This window comes from the organism of the source record quoted next, unplaced genomic scaffold (assembly GCF_019419815.1).
Source record: "Pyrus x bretschneideri cultivar Hongxiangsu unplaced genomic scaffold, Pyrus_bretschneideri_v1 Contig17, whole genome shotgun sequence".
Lineage (NCBI taxonomy): Eukaryota > Viridiplantae > Streptophyta > Magnoliopsida > Rosales > Rosaceae > Pyrus > Pyrus x bretschneideri.
Genome location: NW_025999468.1, coordinates 7397989 through 7415510, shown reverse-complemented (window position 1 = coordinate 7415510; position 17522 = coordinate 7397989). Strand labels below are relative to the sequence as shown.

Below are 17522 nucleotides of genomic sequence, written 5' to 3'. Positions count from 1 at the left end.
AGCCTGCTCCAGAATTTTCCTATCATCATCATCATGATCCGGTTCCAAGCCAACAAGAAACTGCTTTCAACGGCGGCAGCAGCAGCACAGAGTATCCCTATCCAATTCCGACCGCATCTTATCAGCAATATACGGATCCAAATCCTGTGTATGGAGTACCAGTTATACAAACACAAACACAAACGCCCAGAGCAACAACGAAGGAGAGATGTTATGCTGCCGCCTCCGCCACTCGTGTCTTGAATTGCGTGGTTGACTGGGGCATCCGTTTGTTTCACTGCATCTGCCCCTGTCTTCGCATTCGTGAAGTGGACATCCAGTAGTGTAATATCTTACTTGAAGGCAGTGTATGTCAATTTCTGGTACACAATAATGATTCTGCTCATACATGTATGTGAACTTAGAATTATACATGTCACAGAAAGCTCCAGCATAAATTTATATCAGATAATGTTTCGGTCTTGGCAACAATTTTTGTAAGTTTTCCTACTGTCGTTACACATCCTCGTACAATAACATAAACAAAATGATGATCATGAGAGACTATGCTATGTTGGAAATAATATGTACATCTTCAGGCCAAAATTTTGTTTGATGCTCGTTCCAGGACTTAATCGCCAATCGCCATCTCATCTCTCGCTTGGAAAATGAAATGCATCCACTTGCAGATCAACCGACAGTATCCTGTATGAACCTTTCGAACCCCACCTTCGACGTCTAAATTCCCTTACTAGCATAAAAAATTACAAGTATAGGGAAGCTGCAAAGACAATGTCCCTCTTGATCTTCAAAACGGCCTCCTCAAATTTTGACTCAAGCTCGGTTTCTCCAATAGACTTGGCTGCTTGAATAAGTTGCTGAAGGACTTCCTCTAATCTCCTAATTGCCCTGATCAAGCTGCCCTCAAAAACAGGCGTAGCTGACATGATCTCGTAGAATTTGGACCCCTTTGCCCAAGCATACACAGCCTCCATAATATCAGGCCGAAAAGAACTCACAAAGCTGTCAACATCAATTTCGACCTGCAGTGTATATAATGCAAAAACATTTCAACGGAAGGAAAAAATCATCTATATAACAATAGTGTAAACAAATCCAAGCACACAGATGTTCGACGAACAGTTTGGCCAATTTAGACCAATGTACCCAGCGGACCAATCAATATATGGACACTGAGCAATGACCATGGATATTTGTATTATTCTTGTCCATAGGCAATAACAATTTCACGTTGTCAATGAATCATAATCTCTTGGTAGGTTAAATGATACTTTACAAAGAAACGAATCTCAGCGTCTCACACAATTTTACTGCAGAATACGCATGCATATAATATAATGTCTTTGGAAATTTTGCACTCATTCTACTTTAAGGAGAAGACGAATTTCTGGTATACTGATGATATACAAGCTTTATCTGATATTCTGATCAAGTTGATCATAGAAAGACGACTGACTATTCTCAGAGGCTATCAGATCATAATCAAAAGTTCATTAAACTCCTATCCGAATGATACTATGATAGGATATTCCAGTTCCCATAGTAGGTACTTATGCTGCAAAATAGCAATTTGGTCAGGGTTCACAGTTCAGGATAACAAAATGGCAGAATGGGACTATGGATATGAACCTTAAGCTCTGGACAAGGTATAAGATGTCACTTTTCTACATGAACATTATTCAAATGCTTCGCAAAAATACTTTAGGGGCTTCTTGTGTCACATATTCTTCAAAAAAATATTGTTCAATCTTTATGGGTCCTGCGTGACTGCATCACCAGACTAGTTTGGTAAAGTAGTTAGCATTAACTTATGACTGCAATCGGGAAGGGCCAACATAAAATAGGTTTGCCACTTTTTTCGGGCCGTTCTTTATGTTACACAAGTGAACATGCACTCAACTTTTCTTTGACTATGACTTCCAAGTTCCAAGTAAGAAACATTTACGTACGAAATAATGTTCTGTTGTCCACAGTTGATGGAAGTTTCAAATAAATATTCAACTGTACCAGAAAGGAAGTTTTTTACCTTGCACTCAAGCTGAACCTCAGCAACCCTCCGAGCTGTATCTTGTAATTGTGAAAATAGCAGGTCAAGCTCTTCCCTTGGTTTTGTAGCTTCCTTAAGCTTCTCCTGCCACACAAAACATGAGAGAAGAGAAACCATCTCTTCCACGTTTATGTCCTTGAAAGCCCCATTGAACATGAGCTCAGTCAGGGTCAACTCTTCTGCACTACTGATTTCACAAGCAACTTTACCCTTCAACTCCACAACACCATCATTTGTAACATATCTGCATTCCAATCATTTCTAAGGCATCAAAGTGATGGAATTCCCAGTTTAAAACTAAAAGATAGAAAAGAACCATATGGTTAAAATAGAAAATGACGGAAGGCCAGAAACAGTGAGATGAAAAATAACGAGAATTCATTACCCTAGCCTCCGAAGGACCCGTTTTCTTGCCTTCAGTTCATCTTTAAAAGCTAATGCAGTGGAAGAGCGCATTGTTTTCTTGATTGACTTGATCTTGGCAGCCAAATCCTGCTTCATATGAAAAACCTTAAGCTTTTGCTCAATAAGTGGAGTTCTAGCAACTTCATGCCTGTCAAACAGGTTCTCTAAAGCCTCGATCCTACGAGACACCTTTTTGTATGAACTACTTTCAATCTGAAGAACAGCAAAGTGCACTTGAAATTAGTGACACAGAATTTTAAAAAGAAAGTAATAAAATAAAAACTAAAAGGTCAAATTGCAGTAGCATACCTTCATATCTTCTTCTGGATCGAGAAGAGGAATCTTTCCTTTATCAAATCTTGACAGAGTTTCAAGAACTCTCTTCAGTGTGTTTTCTCGAGCTGGTAGTGGCAAAAGATCCTTAGGAATGACCACACAAAGTCCACTCATACTATTTATCTGTTCAGAAAACATAAGTTAGCAAAATAAGAAGCTTTTGGGTAAGTGATAAACAATTAATACTTTACATAGCACAGAATGGAAAATGATCCCTTAAAGAATTGCCAAAATGACTTGTACACAAACTTAAACCCTATCATCAGTGAATCACTGCATCAGCAACCTAAGGAACATTGGTTACAGTTCATAATTTTGATGGTTCTCCTGGTAGGGCATTTACCTGAGATATGGAAATGGAGACAACAGCAGGTTCTCCTGCCTCTTTGAGAGGGATAATTTTGATGGTTTTCTTAGCAACTTCATCTGTACTTACCCTGCACCTTGTCAGAACATCCACTGTGTAGTTTGAATCTTCGGGTTTTCTACTTGCATCATCTGGACAACAGAATGGATTGTTTAGCAATTCGAAAACTCAAATCAGAATAAAGACTCTAAGCAATTCAGCATCCTCACCTTCTGAAGCAGTTTTCACCCGTTGAAAATTTAGTATCACTCCCCATGTGACCAGGTCCTCAATTGAAAAAGAAGGGGAACTTTCATCACTTTTAGCACATTGGATTGAGACAAGCCTACCAGGTTTCAGAAATGGTAAGCAGTACTTTGGAGAAAGCACAATATCACGAAGTTCCTGTTTCAAACTCTTGTATTGCTGTAACAGATTGTAATAATTCTTTACACTATCTTCTTCTTCAATTATAATTGAATCCCTCTCTTTCTCAAGATCCTTTGCTTGCTTCTGCAACAATAACATAATTCACAAATCAGAAACACAACAGAAGTGATCGTATATGTAATGTCTTAATAGATTTCTTTAGATTGTGAAGACACTTTCTGAAACACAAATCCCAACCAAGATACGAATAAAAGGCAGTCCAACTGCAATTACAAAATCACTATCCTCTATGGTAGCCAACTAACCTCAAGACTGGGGATGGCACGATCAGCTTGAAATTGATAGAACGAGTTACGAAGCAAATTTTCTGGATTACCATCTTCGCTGCGTAATTGATTCAGAAGCATGTTGTAGCTCAAATGAAAAGCACTGCAAAGCAAGAGAACAAAGGTCAATAGGAGAAAAACCTAACAAAACTAAAAGAGGAAATCTTCTCATTGTTCAAAATATATATTTTTTTAATAGAAGTTCAGAGTAAAAGCATAGGGGATACACCTGTTCAAACAATCAGCACTTCCTTTAAGCATCATTTTAGCAGTAGATGGTTCCAGCTTCTCATCTACCATAAGTATACATATTCCACGCTTATCAATACCACGGCGACCAGCACGGCCACTCATTTGTATATACTCTCCACTGGATAGCCATCTGAACTTATCACCATCAAATTTCCGGACATTGGTAAACACAACAGTTTTTGCAGGCATGTTCAATCCTATGCTGAAGGTCTCTGTGGCAAATAAACACTAAAGAAATACAGTTCAATTTTTATACCACTTTCTTAAAAGAAAATATAAGCATAGATATACATAAAAATGTATGTAATTTGGCTGCAAATGCGAGAAAATGAATGAAAATACAACTTATTGAAAAGGCTTTCTAGGCCAATATGTCTGCAACAGTTTGTCACCAGAAGAAATAGACCAATCTGGAGGTCGCTAAAAGTGGTCATAGTAGTCTAGCCAGAACAAAATCAAGATTTTTGTATGAAAAAAAGGGCCAATTGGCCGGTCAAGATTTGAACACATTGATTGGGATCACATATAAGTCACAACCAAAGCAATAGTAGCCAATCAAATTTAAAGATTAAGCTTACAACAAAAATAGATGAAATAGAATTTAGACCCAACCTTGATTAGGCCTTCCTGAAATAATATCTCAATCACTTCCTTTAGAATTGGAAGCAAGCCAGAATGATGCACACCAATTCCACGCTTCAAAAGGGGTAGCATATGTGAAACCTGTTTAAGCAGTATGCTAAGGAATGAATATCACTACGAAATAAAGCAAAATTCTGAGCAGCAGTGGGCACATATATAAAAAAAATAGAAACATTATTTCAGATAAAATTAAACATCAAGTTATATGAATATCTACTGAGCAAGTAATATTAAGTAACTTCATTGCAACTTTTTTGTTATTCTATTTGACGTTAACCGGAAGAACCCAACCATTAAATGTGTATTAGTTCCACTATGCTTTAACTAAACTGTCAAACCTCCACCTTGCTTACTCAACTTCAAAGTAGTCACGAGATAACACAAATACATGGAGGAAAAGAAAGACACACACACACATACAAAGTCTAACTCGTGAACGCTTAAACATAGAAAAAAGTTACATCTGGTGTAATACTTGAAAGAGTGTAACACTACTTCATGCAAACCAAACACAATGCTTAAACAGACATGCCAGCTCAGAAAGGAAGAAACGAAAGCTTGCCTGAGGTAACTTTTTATCATCATCAGAAAGCATATCCATAGCACTCCAGAAGATGGTTTCTACATTTGCTTTCTCATTGTCCCCATTTAGATCCATTTTTGCCATCTGTGACACCAAAAAGAAAACAAAAAATTGGAACCAAAAAACTGGTGCTGACAAAAAGATAAAGGAACTAAAAAATTACAACAAAAATATTTCTATCAAAACATTCAAATCAACAGTCAGACACAGCCACATTTAATTGAAACATAGTCCACAAGGATTCCCAACCAAGTAGTATCGTTTCTGAATGAATAACTAATACATGTATATTATACTTAATCTTTCATCCAAAAGGTTGACAAGGGTATTGAACAGATACTCAAAACATAGCTCACAATGTCTGAACAACATAGGTAACAGGGTGCAAAAGGTTCACTCTACATTAGACTAACCAATAGTAGTAAGGAAATACATTGGGCGGGAGCTTGGTAGCAGCCAACCTCATTTAAGAAGTATATTTTAAAACAGATAGGTACGTACCTGCATTGCAAGAGATTCGCACTCCCTTTTGCTAAAGCTAAAAAGTATTACAGGATCATACTGACGCTGAATTATCATTTTGACCATCTTGAAGATATCACTTTCCTCAGCAGCCCTGCCCATGATCAAACCCTTTTGCCACTTGCCATTTTCCTTCTTCTTAGCACTATCGGCAGCGGGAGCAAGAGCATTAAGAGCTTTCTGAAAGCTGTCTTCGCGAAATTTCCCTTTTTCATCTACTACCAAGTACAATCCATTCCCTCCAGAGGGAAAAATATAATGCTGCAGAGGAGTTGGCCTATAATCAGTATAGACAATGTGACAAGGCTGACGGTGAGTCTTTGCAAGCCAATCAGCAAATTCCTTAGCATTTGGCACAGTTGCTGAGAGGAACACAAACCGAGCATTCTTTGGAGCCATAACAATGCTCTCTTCCCACACCACACCTCTCTCCCTATCACGCATATAGTGCACCTCATCAAAGATAATCCACGCCACCTCACGCGTTATCTCTGACCCTTTGTACTGCATGCTACGCCAGATTTCTGTGGTCATAACCTGAATGAAATTCAAAAGTATCATCACCAAAAACCCAAAAGGATAAACACCCGAAAATCAAACAAAAAAGAAAAGGCGCGCATTGCATACCAAGCAGGAAGCATTGGGGTCGATAGTTACATCGCCAGTCATCAAGCCAACGTCGGAAAACTCCTCTTTGAACTCCCTATACTTTTGGTTGCTCAGTGCTTTGATTGGTGAAGTGTATATCACTCGCTGCTTGTTTCTTAGAGACATTGCAATCGCATACGATGCCACCACAGTTTTCCCAGCCGACGTATGAGCAGACACCTATCATAGCATACATTGAATTCAAAAAATGCACCAATTCACAAGTCAAAAACTTTCAATTAAAATAAACTCAATGCTAAAAGTTTCAATTGAAAGAAAGAAAAAAAAACCAGCAACAAATTTACATACCATGACGGACTCGGCTTTTTCGAGGCAGTTTATGGCCTCAGACTGAAAAGGGTCGAGAGGGAAGGGGAATTTCTTGGCAGGCTCAGAAGCTTCTGCTGCAGCTGAAGAAGAAGAAGAAGGGGGAGGAACGACATAGCCCTCAGGATACGACACGTCGTGCAAGCAGGCCACCGCTTCGTCGTCGACGCTTGCCCAACCGTTGTCCCTCTTTTGTTGTTTCTGTGGAGCTTCTTCCAACTCGGCCTCTCCCTCCGACTTCCTCTTCAGGGATGCCGCTTCCGTTTCCATGTTGGGAACCAAAACGCTGCGTTCAGAGGCGTCCTGCTGCTAATTCCTGAAGAATCGCTAGGGTTTGCAGCGTTCTGCTTCGTCTCCGGCGGCGGCTGTGAACTTGGAGTCCCTAATAGCCAATGTAATGTGCGTTTTAGGCGAGGTTTTGGTTGGTGGGCCCACACATCCAACGTGACTTGCTCACGTGACTTTCTACTATTCACATGTACAAGTCCCGTCCGCTTCACATTTTACAGAGAAGAAAGAAAGAGGCCACTCGCTGCCGAAACCGATAGACAGAGAAGAAAGTGCAGAGAGGGATGAACGTGGCGAGCAAGGGAGGCGGAGGAGGCATGGCGGCGTCGCGGATCGTAGTCATAACGGGAGTGAGCAAAGGGCTGGGGCGAGCGCTGGCGGTGGAGATGGCGAAGAGGGGCCACACCGTAATCGGCTGCTCCCGTTCCCAAGATAAGCTCAACGCCCTCCAATCCGAGCTCTCCTCCGACAAACACCTCTTCCTCAACGCCGACGTCGTGAGTTTTCATTTTATTCGTTTAATTCTCTTACTTTAAATAATTACGGTTTCAGTATTATTTATCAGTAATTTGCATGATTTGTTTGGTCTTCTGGTGTGCAAATTGTGAATTGGTTTGCTCCGTCTTTCTGCAAAATTATTTTATTTGATATTTAATTTGGAGAAATTTCCATTAGATATTTAACTTGGATTGTTTCATGGTAACAACAATTATCTAAATACTAGACAAGTATCTGGAAAATCACGAAATCAATCACGATTATACTAAGGCATGTTTAATCTCTACTGTTGGATTGGAATGGATAACCAGCGGATAACCCACTACGCTGAAGGTATATTTAAGAAGGGGCAACCCCAAGCCAACAAGCTCCCCACTTTGCGAGGGTCTGGGTTGGGGTGGGGGGGGGGGCGTCTATTGTACGCAACCTTACCCTTACTTTGCAAAGAGACTGTTTCCACGACTAGACCCGTGACCTTTCATTCACAAAGAAGCAACCTTTCTGTTGCACATGGCTCTTTAAGAAGAAATGAAAATTTGTGTCAAACTTGAAGGTAGAAGATGGATTATTTATTAAGGAATCCCAATCCCCCCCGAAATGGAGGATTGAAAGGGACAAATTTCCTTCATGTCTAATCCCCTTCTTATTCCCGCAAATTGAAAATTCATTCTCCTGCACCTTTAATATACCTTGAATTGGACAAGTTATCCATCCCAATCCAATCCTAGAGACCAAACAAGGCCTAAAATCATCCATGACAAGACCACTGCTCAAAGTTCTGAAGCTACAAGCACCTGACAAATAACAGAAAGTATGCCCTCAACAAGAATAAATAAATGAATTAAGAGTAAACGAATGAAAGAATTGATGAAACCTTACTCAACACATGGGAGCAAGGCTAGAAATTGGGGTTGCAAAAAATTCACTATGAGCAACTTATTCCTCAATGCTATTGCTCCGTTTTTAAAGTCTGAGTTTTCTGTTTCTTGATTATTATAATCTATGCGTTAGTTGATACTCTAGATCCTTTGACGAAAATACATGTCCAACACATGTTATCTCTTTATTCGATTGACGAGTACTTCTTTATTTTTCCTTTTGCTTCTTTTGTGATTGCTTTATTCTGACGGACTTTCCTTAAGTTCCATCGCATGTTAGTGATTTTGTAGTCTATGCATTGATTCATTGATATATGCAAATTTGAGAGTAATGTTGTTCCTTATTAGCAGACTAACTTTGTGTTAGTGGACATTAGACACTATCCTGTAAAGTATTAAGCTGAACGTCCATGGTATCTGTGGAGGTTTCTCTTAAGTGCTAAAAAAGTTATACTGTATTTTATTTGTATGCTTATAGGTATTGCGTTGTGGTTGAACTTTGAGGATGTGTAACGGCATTTAGATATGATTGTGCTTAGGGAGAATTCAAGGCATAATAAATAAAATGACTAGTTGGTTTGGAAGTTTATTTCTTTTCGTAGGCCTCTTGCAAGCAAGGCTTTCATCTTGTGATATTAAAAATTTGTGTCAAGTGAGATTATTGGTTGGATTTTAATCTATCATTTGAAGGTTTCACAGTAATTTTTACATGGAAGATTATTTCAATTCCTTTGCGTTTTCTTTTAATCCGGGGAATTTGGTTCTGATTTTTTTCAATGATATTATTGGCAGAGGTCTAATAACAGCATTGCTGATCTGGCGCGAGTTGTTATGGAAAAGAGGGGAATCCCAGATATTGTAGTGAACAATGCAGGCATGATCAACGACAACAAGAAGCTTTGGGAGGTTCCGGTGGAAGAATTCGACAGCGTGATAGATACCAACGTTAAAGGAGTCGCTAACGTGTTGCGCCACTTCATTCCACTGATGCTGTCGCGGAATGAGGGGAAGAACCCATCCGGAATCATAGTAAACATCTCCTCCGGGTGGGGTCGATCGGGTGCAGCGCACGTGGCACCATACTGTGCGTCAAAATGGGCGGTGGAGGGGTTGACCCGATCAGTGGCGAGGGAGGTACCGAGTGAGATGGCGGTTCTTGCGCTCAGCCCGGGTGTGATACACACGGACATGCTTGAGTCGTGTTTTGGGGAGTCTAGTATGAAGAATTATCCGAAACCTGATGCATGGGCCGTCAGGGCTGCTACCATGATTTTGAATCTTACGGCGGCCGACAACGGCGCTTCTCTTAACGTATGACATGACAACTCCGTTACATAGATGAATCTAGACATTCCTGTGGGATGGAATGGAGGAGTAGTTTTAGTATTAGTGCATGAATGAACAAAACTGAGTCTATTTGACTGTTGTTTAAATGATGCAGTATTATTTCAGTTTCGCTCAAATCTCTCTGCTTATGGATTCAATCCACATTTGCTATGATCGATTTGAATCCGAAATCCAAAAAATCTGAAGAGTAAAAAAAAATGGGATAGTAATTATGCTATTTTGAGTCTCTGTTCTATTTGATGTATTTTGAATGATGTATGAATCTATAAAAATTGGTTCATTTGAGTTAAATGTAGGATAGTGTTATCCACACGCTCGTTTTTACCTCTCACACACTTCTTGTTAATTTATGTTTTTTTTATCTTTTTCAATTTATTTGATTTGATGGTCGAAAATTCAGAGAGGTGTGTGAGTAAAAAAAAAAAAGGTAGATAACATCAAATGCATTGTGTACCAAAAACTTCAAAAGTAATCTGATTTCAAAATTTTCCAATATGGGCTTTGTTACGCAGGAAACTTGAAGTTGAAACTAGTTCAAGTTTTGTAGAATGCTCCCATCGAATATCTAGGATCCGACAAATGAATAGCAAACGTGACACATAAATTATGTATTACAATTTTGACTATTTAGTTTGCATGCACAGATGTTCTGATGTCAATTTTGTTCTAACCTATTTTATCTGACACTTGATAAGGGGAAGGGGACCGATGGCAAGGGTAGAGAGATTGAGATAGAGATGTCTTTGTAAAATTGTAGGGGAATTATGTTTAGAATCTGTTATTCTTTTACGCATTGTCTTTATTTATAGAAGTAAAAAGGAGAGAAGAAATCCTTCATTCTCGAGAAAGACAAGTCTATATAGAAAAAAATAGTTATAATTAAATCAAATCTAGAATTTAGTGGGAAAGTTCACAACAAATTTTAATTTTTTTTGGGTTTTTCTTTAATATTGAAAATAAAATTTTGCAACGTGTCATGCAAAAGACCGTTTGCTCCTGAGGTTATCAGAACTTGAGACACAGTGCTTGAGAACTCAAGTGCGCGGGCGGGGGTCAGCCAGCCATGGCAGTCGCTGCAATGAGCTACTGCAGGCCTTCCCCATTTCTGGGCAAATACCCACCTCATTTTCACTTGGTAAGTCACCTTTCTTTCTGTCTCCCAATTTCCTTTTTTTTTTTTCTGTTTTTTTTTTGGGTTTTTGTATGCAATCATCATCTGGTTGGATTATTTTTGGTTTAATGTTCTGAATCAGTGTGAGGTGACAACTTGGGGTTTCTAGTTTACTGATCAAACCTTGTTAAAATTACATTTGAGCTTCTGGGTTTTTGTTATTTTCTGCAGTCTTTCACTTTGTAGTTCAAGTATTGGTTGATGGATTGATTTTGCGATAAGATTATTTGATATTCTTGAATTCTTGGTTTTTTTTTTTCTTTGTTGGAATTGAATTTTAGGGAAAATCGCAACCCCTGAAAGCTGGTCAGGCATCGAGAATTAGTGCACTATTTTGGGGAGCCAGGAAATCTGCAGAGCCACAAGAAATAGAGATAAGTCTTTCACTTGGGGATTTCACTTTGACAGCTCCAGGTTCACAGAAAGAGGTGTTTGTTTGTATTCTCTCTTCATTTCGATTGATTAACTTCAAGTGTGCAAGTAATTTAATCATGTGATATCATTGATGAATCTATGTTTGTTGGTTATATTTGCAGGGAATCTCAGGAGTGAAACCGAAAAAGATATCAGTTTCGGTCATTTCATCAATCTCTGAGGTCTCATCCACTGAGTGGGATGCATGCGCTCTCGATGTTACAGGCCCTGAAAAATTTAATCCATTTCTTACTCATGCTTTTCTTTCAAGCTTGGAAGAGTCTGCATCCGCCGTCAGGGTTAGGAATTGAGCTCTTCCCTTCCGTTTGTATTATAAGCTAATACATAATACCATTGTTTGTTTAGATTTTCTATTGTATAAGCAATTGAGATTTCTGGTTCTTTAGCTGTCATGAAGAGTGTCTATCAGTTTCAATGAGCCTGGACTTCCAATATTTTCCAGGAAACCGGATGGACTCCACGCCATGTCATTGCTAAGGATGAAAGTGAAAGTATTGTAGGTGTTGTTCCACTCTATCTTAAAAGGTTTAGAATCTTCTGAGCTCTTCAGATGCAAGCTCTATTGTCATTTCTCCTAAATTATGTACAAAGGCTTTGACTTCTACTGTTTTTTTTTTTTTTTTTGCTGTGGTCTGACCTTTTTTATTTGGTGTGCAGTCATTCCTATGGTGAATTTGTTTTTGATCATTCTTGGGCTGATGCATATTATAGTTTTGGGGGGAGGTATTATCCAAAATTGCAGTCTTGTGTACCTTTTACTCCAGTAACTGGCCCCAGGATTTTAATTCGTAATACGTCATTCAAAGATCAAGTTTTTGACATCATAGTATCCGCTTTGAAGGAGCTGACTGCCAAGGTATGCAAGTAATCAAATAGTCTTTCTTGTAGCATTTATGACCCTTTTGATCCTCTTGAAATTACTATGCTTGTTACTTAGTCCTAGAGGAGCTGTGTATTTGACCGGGCAATTTTTCATATAAATGCATAACTGAGATGTATAAAAGTCAACATTCATATAAAAGAAATGATTAGATGTATAATTTTAAGAATTTTCTTTTGTTATGCCTTTTGCTTATAATGCCTTCATCTTATGGATATAAGATTGGAGTTAAGTGAGTTTCACGGACAGACTGGAATCTGTAAACTTCTGGTGTCAAAATCAAAATGGCATAAGCATGACTGGTCCTTGAAGCCAAAAGAAGATTCCTTGAGGGAAGAGTTGAATGAACTCTTAGAATGCTATTGCAGTTTTTGTCAGTTGAATGAACTCTTAGAATGCTATTGCAGTTTTTGTCATTTTGTTCATTTATAATTTCCAAAGTAGTTAGTGGAAGGAAGGAACTTGCCTTTTCAGATTAATATTGAGGTATTATTTTAGAGTAATATTAAAGTGTTTTAAAGATAATGAAACTTAATTAGCTATGAGGCTGTTGTTATTTTTCATGTTACTTGTCTTGACCATTGGTTCTCTTTTCTGACCTTTTCTTGTTAAGAAGAATAAGACTTGACCTTTTCTGAATGGCAGTGCCCTTACTACTTATTCTGACTTGTCTGTTTTGACAGTACCGGCTCTCATCACTGCACATTACCTTCCCATCTGAAACGGAGTGGAACAAACTGAGTGAAAGAGGTTTTCTTCAGAGAACTGGAATGCAGTACCATTGGAAAAACCACAACTACAAAAAGTGAGTAATGCATAACCTTTTTCTTATTTACTGGATTAATGTCAAATGTGGAGTATGTTCACATCCGTTGAAGATATAATTTTGATGGCAATTACATTTGTAATGTATATGTGATAGAAAAGTAATATGTATTTCATAGTTTACTGTCAAGAAAACAGTTTAGTATAGATTGAAATGGCAATTCTTATGTATATGCTGTGGTGAATAAATATGTATTTAATGTTCTAAGCCTTTATAAACCGCTGGAATATACCAGCTTTGTACATATATGTGTATCTGTTTGTGCGTGCCTGGGAATGTATGTTTGTGCACTTGTATACAAATTGTTCGTTATATTTGAGGAACTTATTACCCATCATTGAAGGCTAACACAAGCTACCCTCTGAAACATATTTAAGCAGTAAGGAGGTTCATCATTAGTTTCCAAACCATATTAGACTAATACATTTGAAGCATAATTAGACTACTCTCATTTTGTGATTGAAAATTTGAATAGTTGAACTTGAATCTAGAAAATTCCTTTATTTGTGATACAGTTTTGACGAGTTCTTGATGGACATGAAGCAAAGTAAAAGGAAAAATATCCGTCAAGAGCGCAAAAAGGTTGGCCCTTTAAAACATGCTGTCATATATTCCAATTGATATTCAGTTTATCTAGAAATGAGAAACTAAGTCGTAGAAAATTTTATTTTCTGTAAAATGGATTTCCTGTTAGATTGTTTCATGACAAAAATTCTTTAAACAGAACAATGATGTGGTGTTGCTTGGAACCAAGAAAAGGTTCACGAATACAACAGAAATACCAGAAAAATCACAAAATCAACTAAGATAATGCTAAGGAACAAATGAATGTGTGGAAAATGAGAAGTTGTTCTCTATAAGAACAAATGAATGAATATAGGTGAAAGCCATGACTTAAAGAATGGGAGAAACATTGGTCAACTCATGGGAGCAAGACTCCCTAAACCCTAAACCCTAAGTAAATATTGAACCTCTTGTATGTATATGGAAACTCAAACCATGGAACGGTCTACATTTGACGAATTTCCTTAAGGAACATATTCCTTGATGTTTTGTGTATGACCTCTTCATAATGCCTCCTTCAGTGATCAGTATAATCTTTGAGTTTTTTTTTTTTTTTTTTTTTTGACAAATGATAAAATATCTACATTAAACTACGGCGAGGAGATTTGAACATGGGTGCTCGCGTTCAAGGCGAAGCCTCTTAACCAGTTGAGCTACAAGCCATTTGCAGTATAATCTTTGAGTTGGCCGGCAGTGTAATGTTTGGCAAAAAGTACTTATAGAATACCTGATTCTCTTTATTTGATTAATGAATACTTCCATTATCTTCTTCTTGCCTCTTGTGAGATTATTTTCTTATGATTGAGTTTATGTTCCATCATCCTCTCTCTCTCTCTCTCTATTTGCTGGGTTAAGTCAGGTGGTTTATTATTTTTCTTTTTTTGAGACATGAGGTACCGGTTTTCTAATTGAACACTTGATTTGCAGATTGTGCAGCAGAATTTGACTATGAAACGGCTGCGGGGTAATGAAATAAAGGTATTTGACCATGTTTCTTCTAATAATTGATTAGCTATGATTGTTAATGATTTTTTCCACTTATATGTGATTATACACTCCTTTCAGTTGCTTTTTGCGCTGTTTTACATGATGAATCATCATTTGATATGGCTCAATCCATCAGCGATTCATGTTCTATAAGAACTTCATTCATTTTCAAAACAAATGGGGCCTGCTGAAAGATTTCTTTGGTTAAAATATCTAGTGATACTTGTACAAGTATCTGTTATTTGTGGATCTTTACAGACTCCAGTATGTGTAGTGCTTCCAATGCTACGATAAACTTCTCAAGCAATAGAATCTTGCAAGGCTTGCTGTCTTCTGTTAAGAAATTCTAGTTGGTTTATGACACTTTATGCTACAGAACAGTTAGAACATAAGCCTGACCATCCTCTTCTTTAATGATATTCTGTTGGCAGGCTAGGCACTGGGATTCGTTCTATAACTTCTACCGGAACACCACTGATAACAAGTTGGTTCCTCATAGATCTCTTTCTTAGCCATTTCCTGATGTTTCTGAGTTTGAGATATATGCCATAAATTATATTTTCATACTATAAATTATTGTGAAAACTTTTGAACAGAGAAGCTTGAGTCATTTCTTTTTGTTGTGAAGTTGCGTAAAATTTCACTCATATCCACAGGTGGGGTACTCCATACCTGACCAGGGAGTTTTTTCACCAAATGGGCGAAAAGATGGGAGACCAGGTACTACTTGTTGTTGCTGAAGAAGGGGATGAGCTAGTTGCTGGAGCTCTGAATTTTATAGGAGGAGATACGTTATTTGGACGCCTATGGGGAAGTCATCCAAGAGCTTACTATCCAAGTTTGCATTTTGAAGCATGCTATTACCAGGTCTAGTTATATTTATTTTTATTTTTCATTCCTTCTGTCATTTTATTAGCAAATATTTAGACTTTCAACTCTTTATATTTAGCAGACAAATGTTTTAATTGACATATCTATAATATTTGTAAACGTGGAAGCAATTTGAAATGCTGTCATATGCCCTATATGATTAAGTAATTAGGGGCCATATTTTCTGCCCAGTGTCTCTGTACTTCCTTGAATTCCTTGATGGGAAACCGCATCTAAATTTAGATTTGTTCTGTTTTTATTGATTGCACCAAAGAGTAGATGAGCATAAAACTATAAATCAGCACTGTTAAAGGAAATATATACAGCAAATATTCATTTCTTATGGTTTTATGACATCGCAGGCAATAGAAGCTGCAATCGAACTTAATCTAAACACAGTAGAGGCAGGAGCTCAGGGCGAACATAAGATTCAGAGAGGTTATCTGCCTGTGACAACATATAGCTGTCATTACCTGATGGACGAAGGTTTCAGGAAGGCCATAGAGAACTTTGTAGGGCGTGAATCAACTCAGGTGATTGCATTTATAATTTCTGTATTTATGTGGCAATGGCATCCTGAACTAATTCTTTTTTTCTGAGGAGTCATTTGTTACTTTGTTACGCCGACTTATTTGTTCTTTGTAATCGTTCTAGTAATTTACCCCGTTGTGTCTTTTTAATTCTATTTTTCACCTCATTTCATTTCATAATAAGTACGTACTTGTTACATGCAGGTTGAGCTCGTCATGAAACTAGTACATGATTCTGGTCCTTTCAAGGAAGGTATACAATAATTTATTGGCAGAATGCCCTTCTAGACTACGAGTAGAAGCAGATTGATTTTTTGTAAATTGTGGATGTCATATTTTTTCCTTTTTGTAAATTAAACCTGTGAAGTTTTACTTGAAAAGTATGTACATAATTACAATTACATAGTAAACTTTATAGCAGAAAATTTCATGTATAATTTGTGAAAATAGCGTGTTCGTGGATCCTTCAAACAAATCAACGGATGAAATGAAACGCTCGGAAACGTTCGATATGGCCTCTCGTTGGCCGTTTCTAAACCATTAACCGATTGTTGATGATCCGTGTGTGTACCCTTCAAATATTGTGGCAATGCATGATGTGTGAATCTGAGTTGAACTATGCCACAGAAATTTCTTTAGCTCAAAGGACAAGGCCTGATCCATGAATGTTGAAGCAGGAGGGCAGTAGTGGCCAAAGAGGAAGGGTATCAGTCTCCTAATCTAAATACATCTTCACGTCCCATTGCAACCACCATCATTATCTCCACCACCCCCACCACCCCACCATTTCCAGTATCACCGCTGTCGCCATCATCTCCCACCACCACCACTTCCATCGACTCCGCCACCCTCACCCCTACCACCTCGCAATCACCATGGCCACTCACCGCTATCATCAGCATCTCCATTGTCACTCCAACCACCATTGTCACAACGACTGCCACTATTATTGCTGCCACACCATCCCCTCCCCCCCCCCCCCCCCCTCCTCTTTCCCTCCTCCCCCACCACCACCACCACCACCACCATTGTCACTACTAACACCTTCACCACTGTCGCTGCCACCCAACTCCTCCAAGCTAGTCAGGGGACGAGTTAGAACCTAGTGTGGGTCTAAGTGAAATTCAAGTAAATTTATTGCATGTCCAATAAATAAGTGCCATTTACATTAAAAAAAAAATAAAAACATATATGTGCACCTCCTCACCAACCCCAACTATTTACCTGGGTTGAAACACCATGGAAATAATGAAGAAATAATGATTCACTAGATACATGACTATACAAATTTAGAAGAGAGAAGTAATATCTTGAGGGATGGAGGAAGATTGTTACTCTTCTCTGATGAACGTGAAAAGAAATCAGGGGGGAGGATTGGATTCTTGATAACATTTGTTTTGTATACCGCTCACCATCAAATCCAT

The 17522-nt window shown here is 38.2% G+C and overlaps 3 protein-coding genes across 3 annotated transcripts; 2 read left to right on the top strand and 1 right to left on the bottom strand.

Annotated features, from left to right (window-relative positions):
- Nucleotides 1-413: 413 nt before the first annotated feature.
- Nucleotides 414-7119, bottom strand: LOC103946403 (DExH-box ATP-dependent RNA helicase DExH9). Its single transcript, XM_009357102.2, has 13 exons — nt 6807-7119; nt 6477-6677; nt 5829-6386; nt 5307-5411; nt 4715-4825; nt 4080-4330; nt 3830-3953; nt 3365-3647; nt 3132-3286; nt 2762-2911; nt 2433-2665; nt 2027-2291; nt 414-1022 (listed from the first exon to the last, which is right to left on the bottom strand). Exons 1-13 carry the CDS (start codon nt 7092-7094, stop codon nt 744-746), a joined length of 3003 nt encoding a protein of 1000 aa, XP_009355377.2. The 5' UTR covers nt 7095-7119; the 3' UTR covers nt 414-743.
- A 277-nt stretch (nt 7120-7396) lies between these two features.
- Nucleotides 7397-9951, top strand: LOC103946404 (NADPH-dependent pterin aldehyde reductase). The gene is made up of 2 exons (XM_009357103.3): nt 7397-7609; nt 9281-9951. Exons 1-2 carry the CDS (start codon nt 7397-7399, stop codon nt 9803-9805), a joined length of 738 nt encoding a protein of 245 aa, XP_009355378.1. The 3' UTR covers nt 9806-9951.
- An 854-nt stretch (nt 9952-10805) lies between these two features.
- On the top strand, nt 10806-16535 carry LOC103946397. The gene is made up of 12 exons (XM_009357096.3): nt 10806-10970; nt 11288-11434; nt 11543-11719; nt 11884-11966; nt 12099-12297; nt 13005-13126; nt 13663-13729; nt 14639-14689; nt 15130-15182; nt 15355-15565; nt 15931-16101; nt 16303-16535. The coding sequence occupies exons 1-12, from the start codon at nt 10899-10901 to the stop codon at nt 16360-16362; spliced, it is 1413 nt and encodes a 470-aa protein (XP_009355371.2). The 5' UTR covers nt 10806-10898; the 3' UTR covers nt 16363-16535.
- The last annotated feature ends 987 nt before the right edge of the window (nt 16536-17522 follow it).

Excerpts from the sequence above, each read along its gene's own strand:
- LOC103946403 (XM_009357102.2), bottom strand. The coding sequence starts at position 7,094 with ATGGAAACGGAAGCGGCATCCCTGAAGAGGAAGTCGGAGGGAGAGGCC. Across the intron at positions 5,412-5,828 it reads GCGAATCTCTTGCAATGCAG|ATGGCAAAAATGGATCTAAA; the intron begins GTACGTACCTAT and ends TTGGTGTCACAG. Across the intron at positions 3,648-3,829 it reads GTGCCATCCCCAGTCTTGAG|AAGCAAGCAAAGGATCTTGA; the intron begins GTTAGTTGGCTA and ends TTATTGTTGCAG.
- LOC103946397 (XM_009357096.3), top strand. The coding sequence starts at position 10,899 with ATGGCAGTCGCTGCAATGAGCTACTGCAGGCCTTCCCCATTTCTGGGC. Across the intron at positions 10,971-11,287 it reads ACCCACCTCATTTTCACTTG|GGAAAATCGCAACCCCTGAA; the intron begins GTAAGTCACCTT and ends ATTGAATTTTAG. Across the intron at positions 13,127-13,662 it reads AAAAACCACAACTACAAAAA|TTTTGACGAGTTCTTGATGG; the intron begins GTGAGTAATGCA and ends TTTGTGATACAG.
- LOC103946404 (XM_009357103.3), top strand. The coding sequence starts at position 7,397 with ATGAACGTGGCGAGCAAGGGAGGCGGAGGAGGCATGGCGGCGTCGCGG. Across the intron at positions 7,610-9,280 it reads TCTTCCTCAACGCCGACGTC|AGGTCTAATAACAGCATTGC; the intron begins GTGAGTTTTCAT and ends TATTATTGGCAG.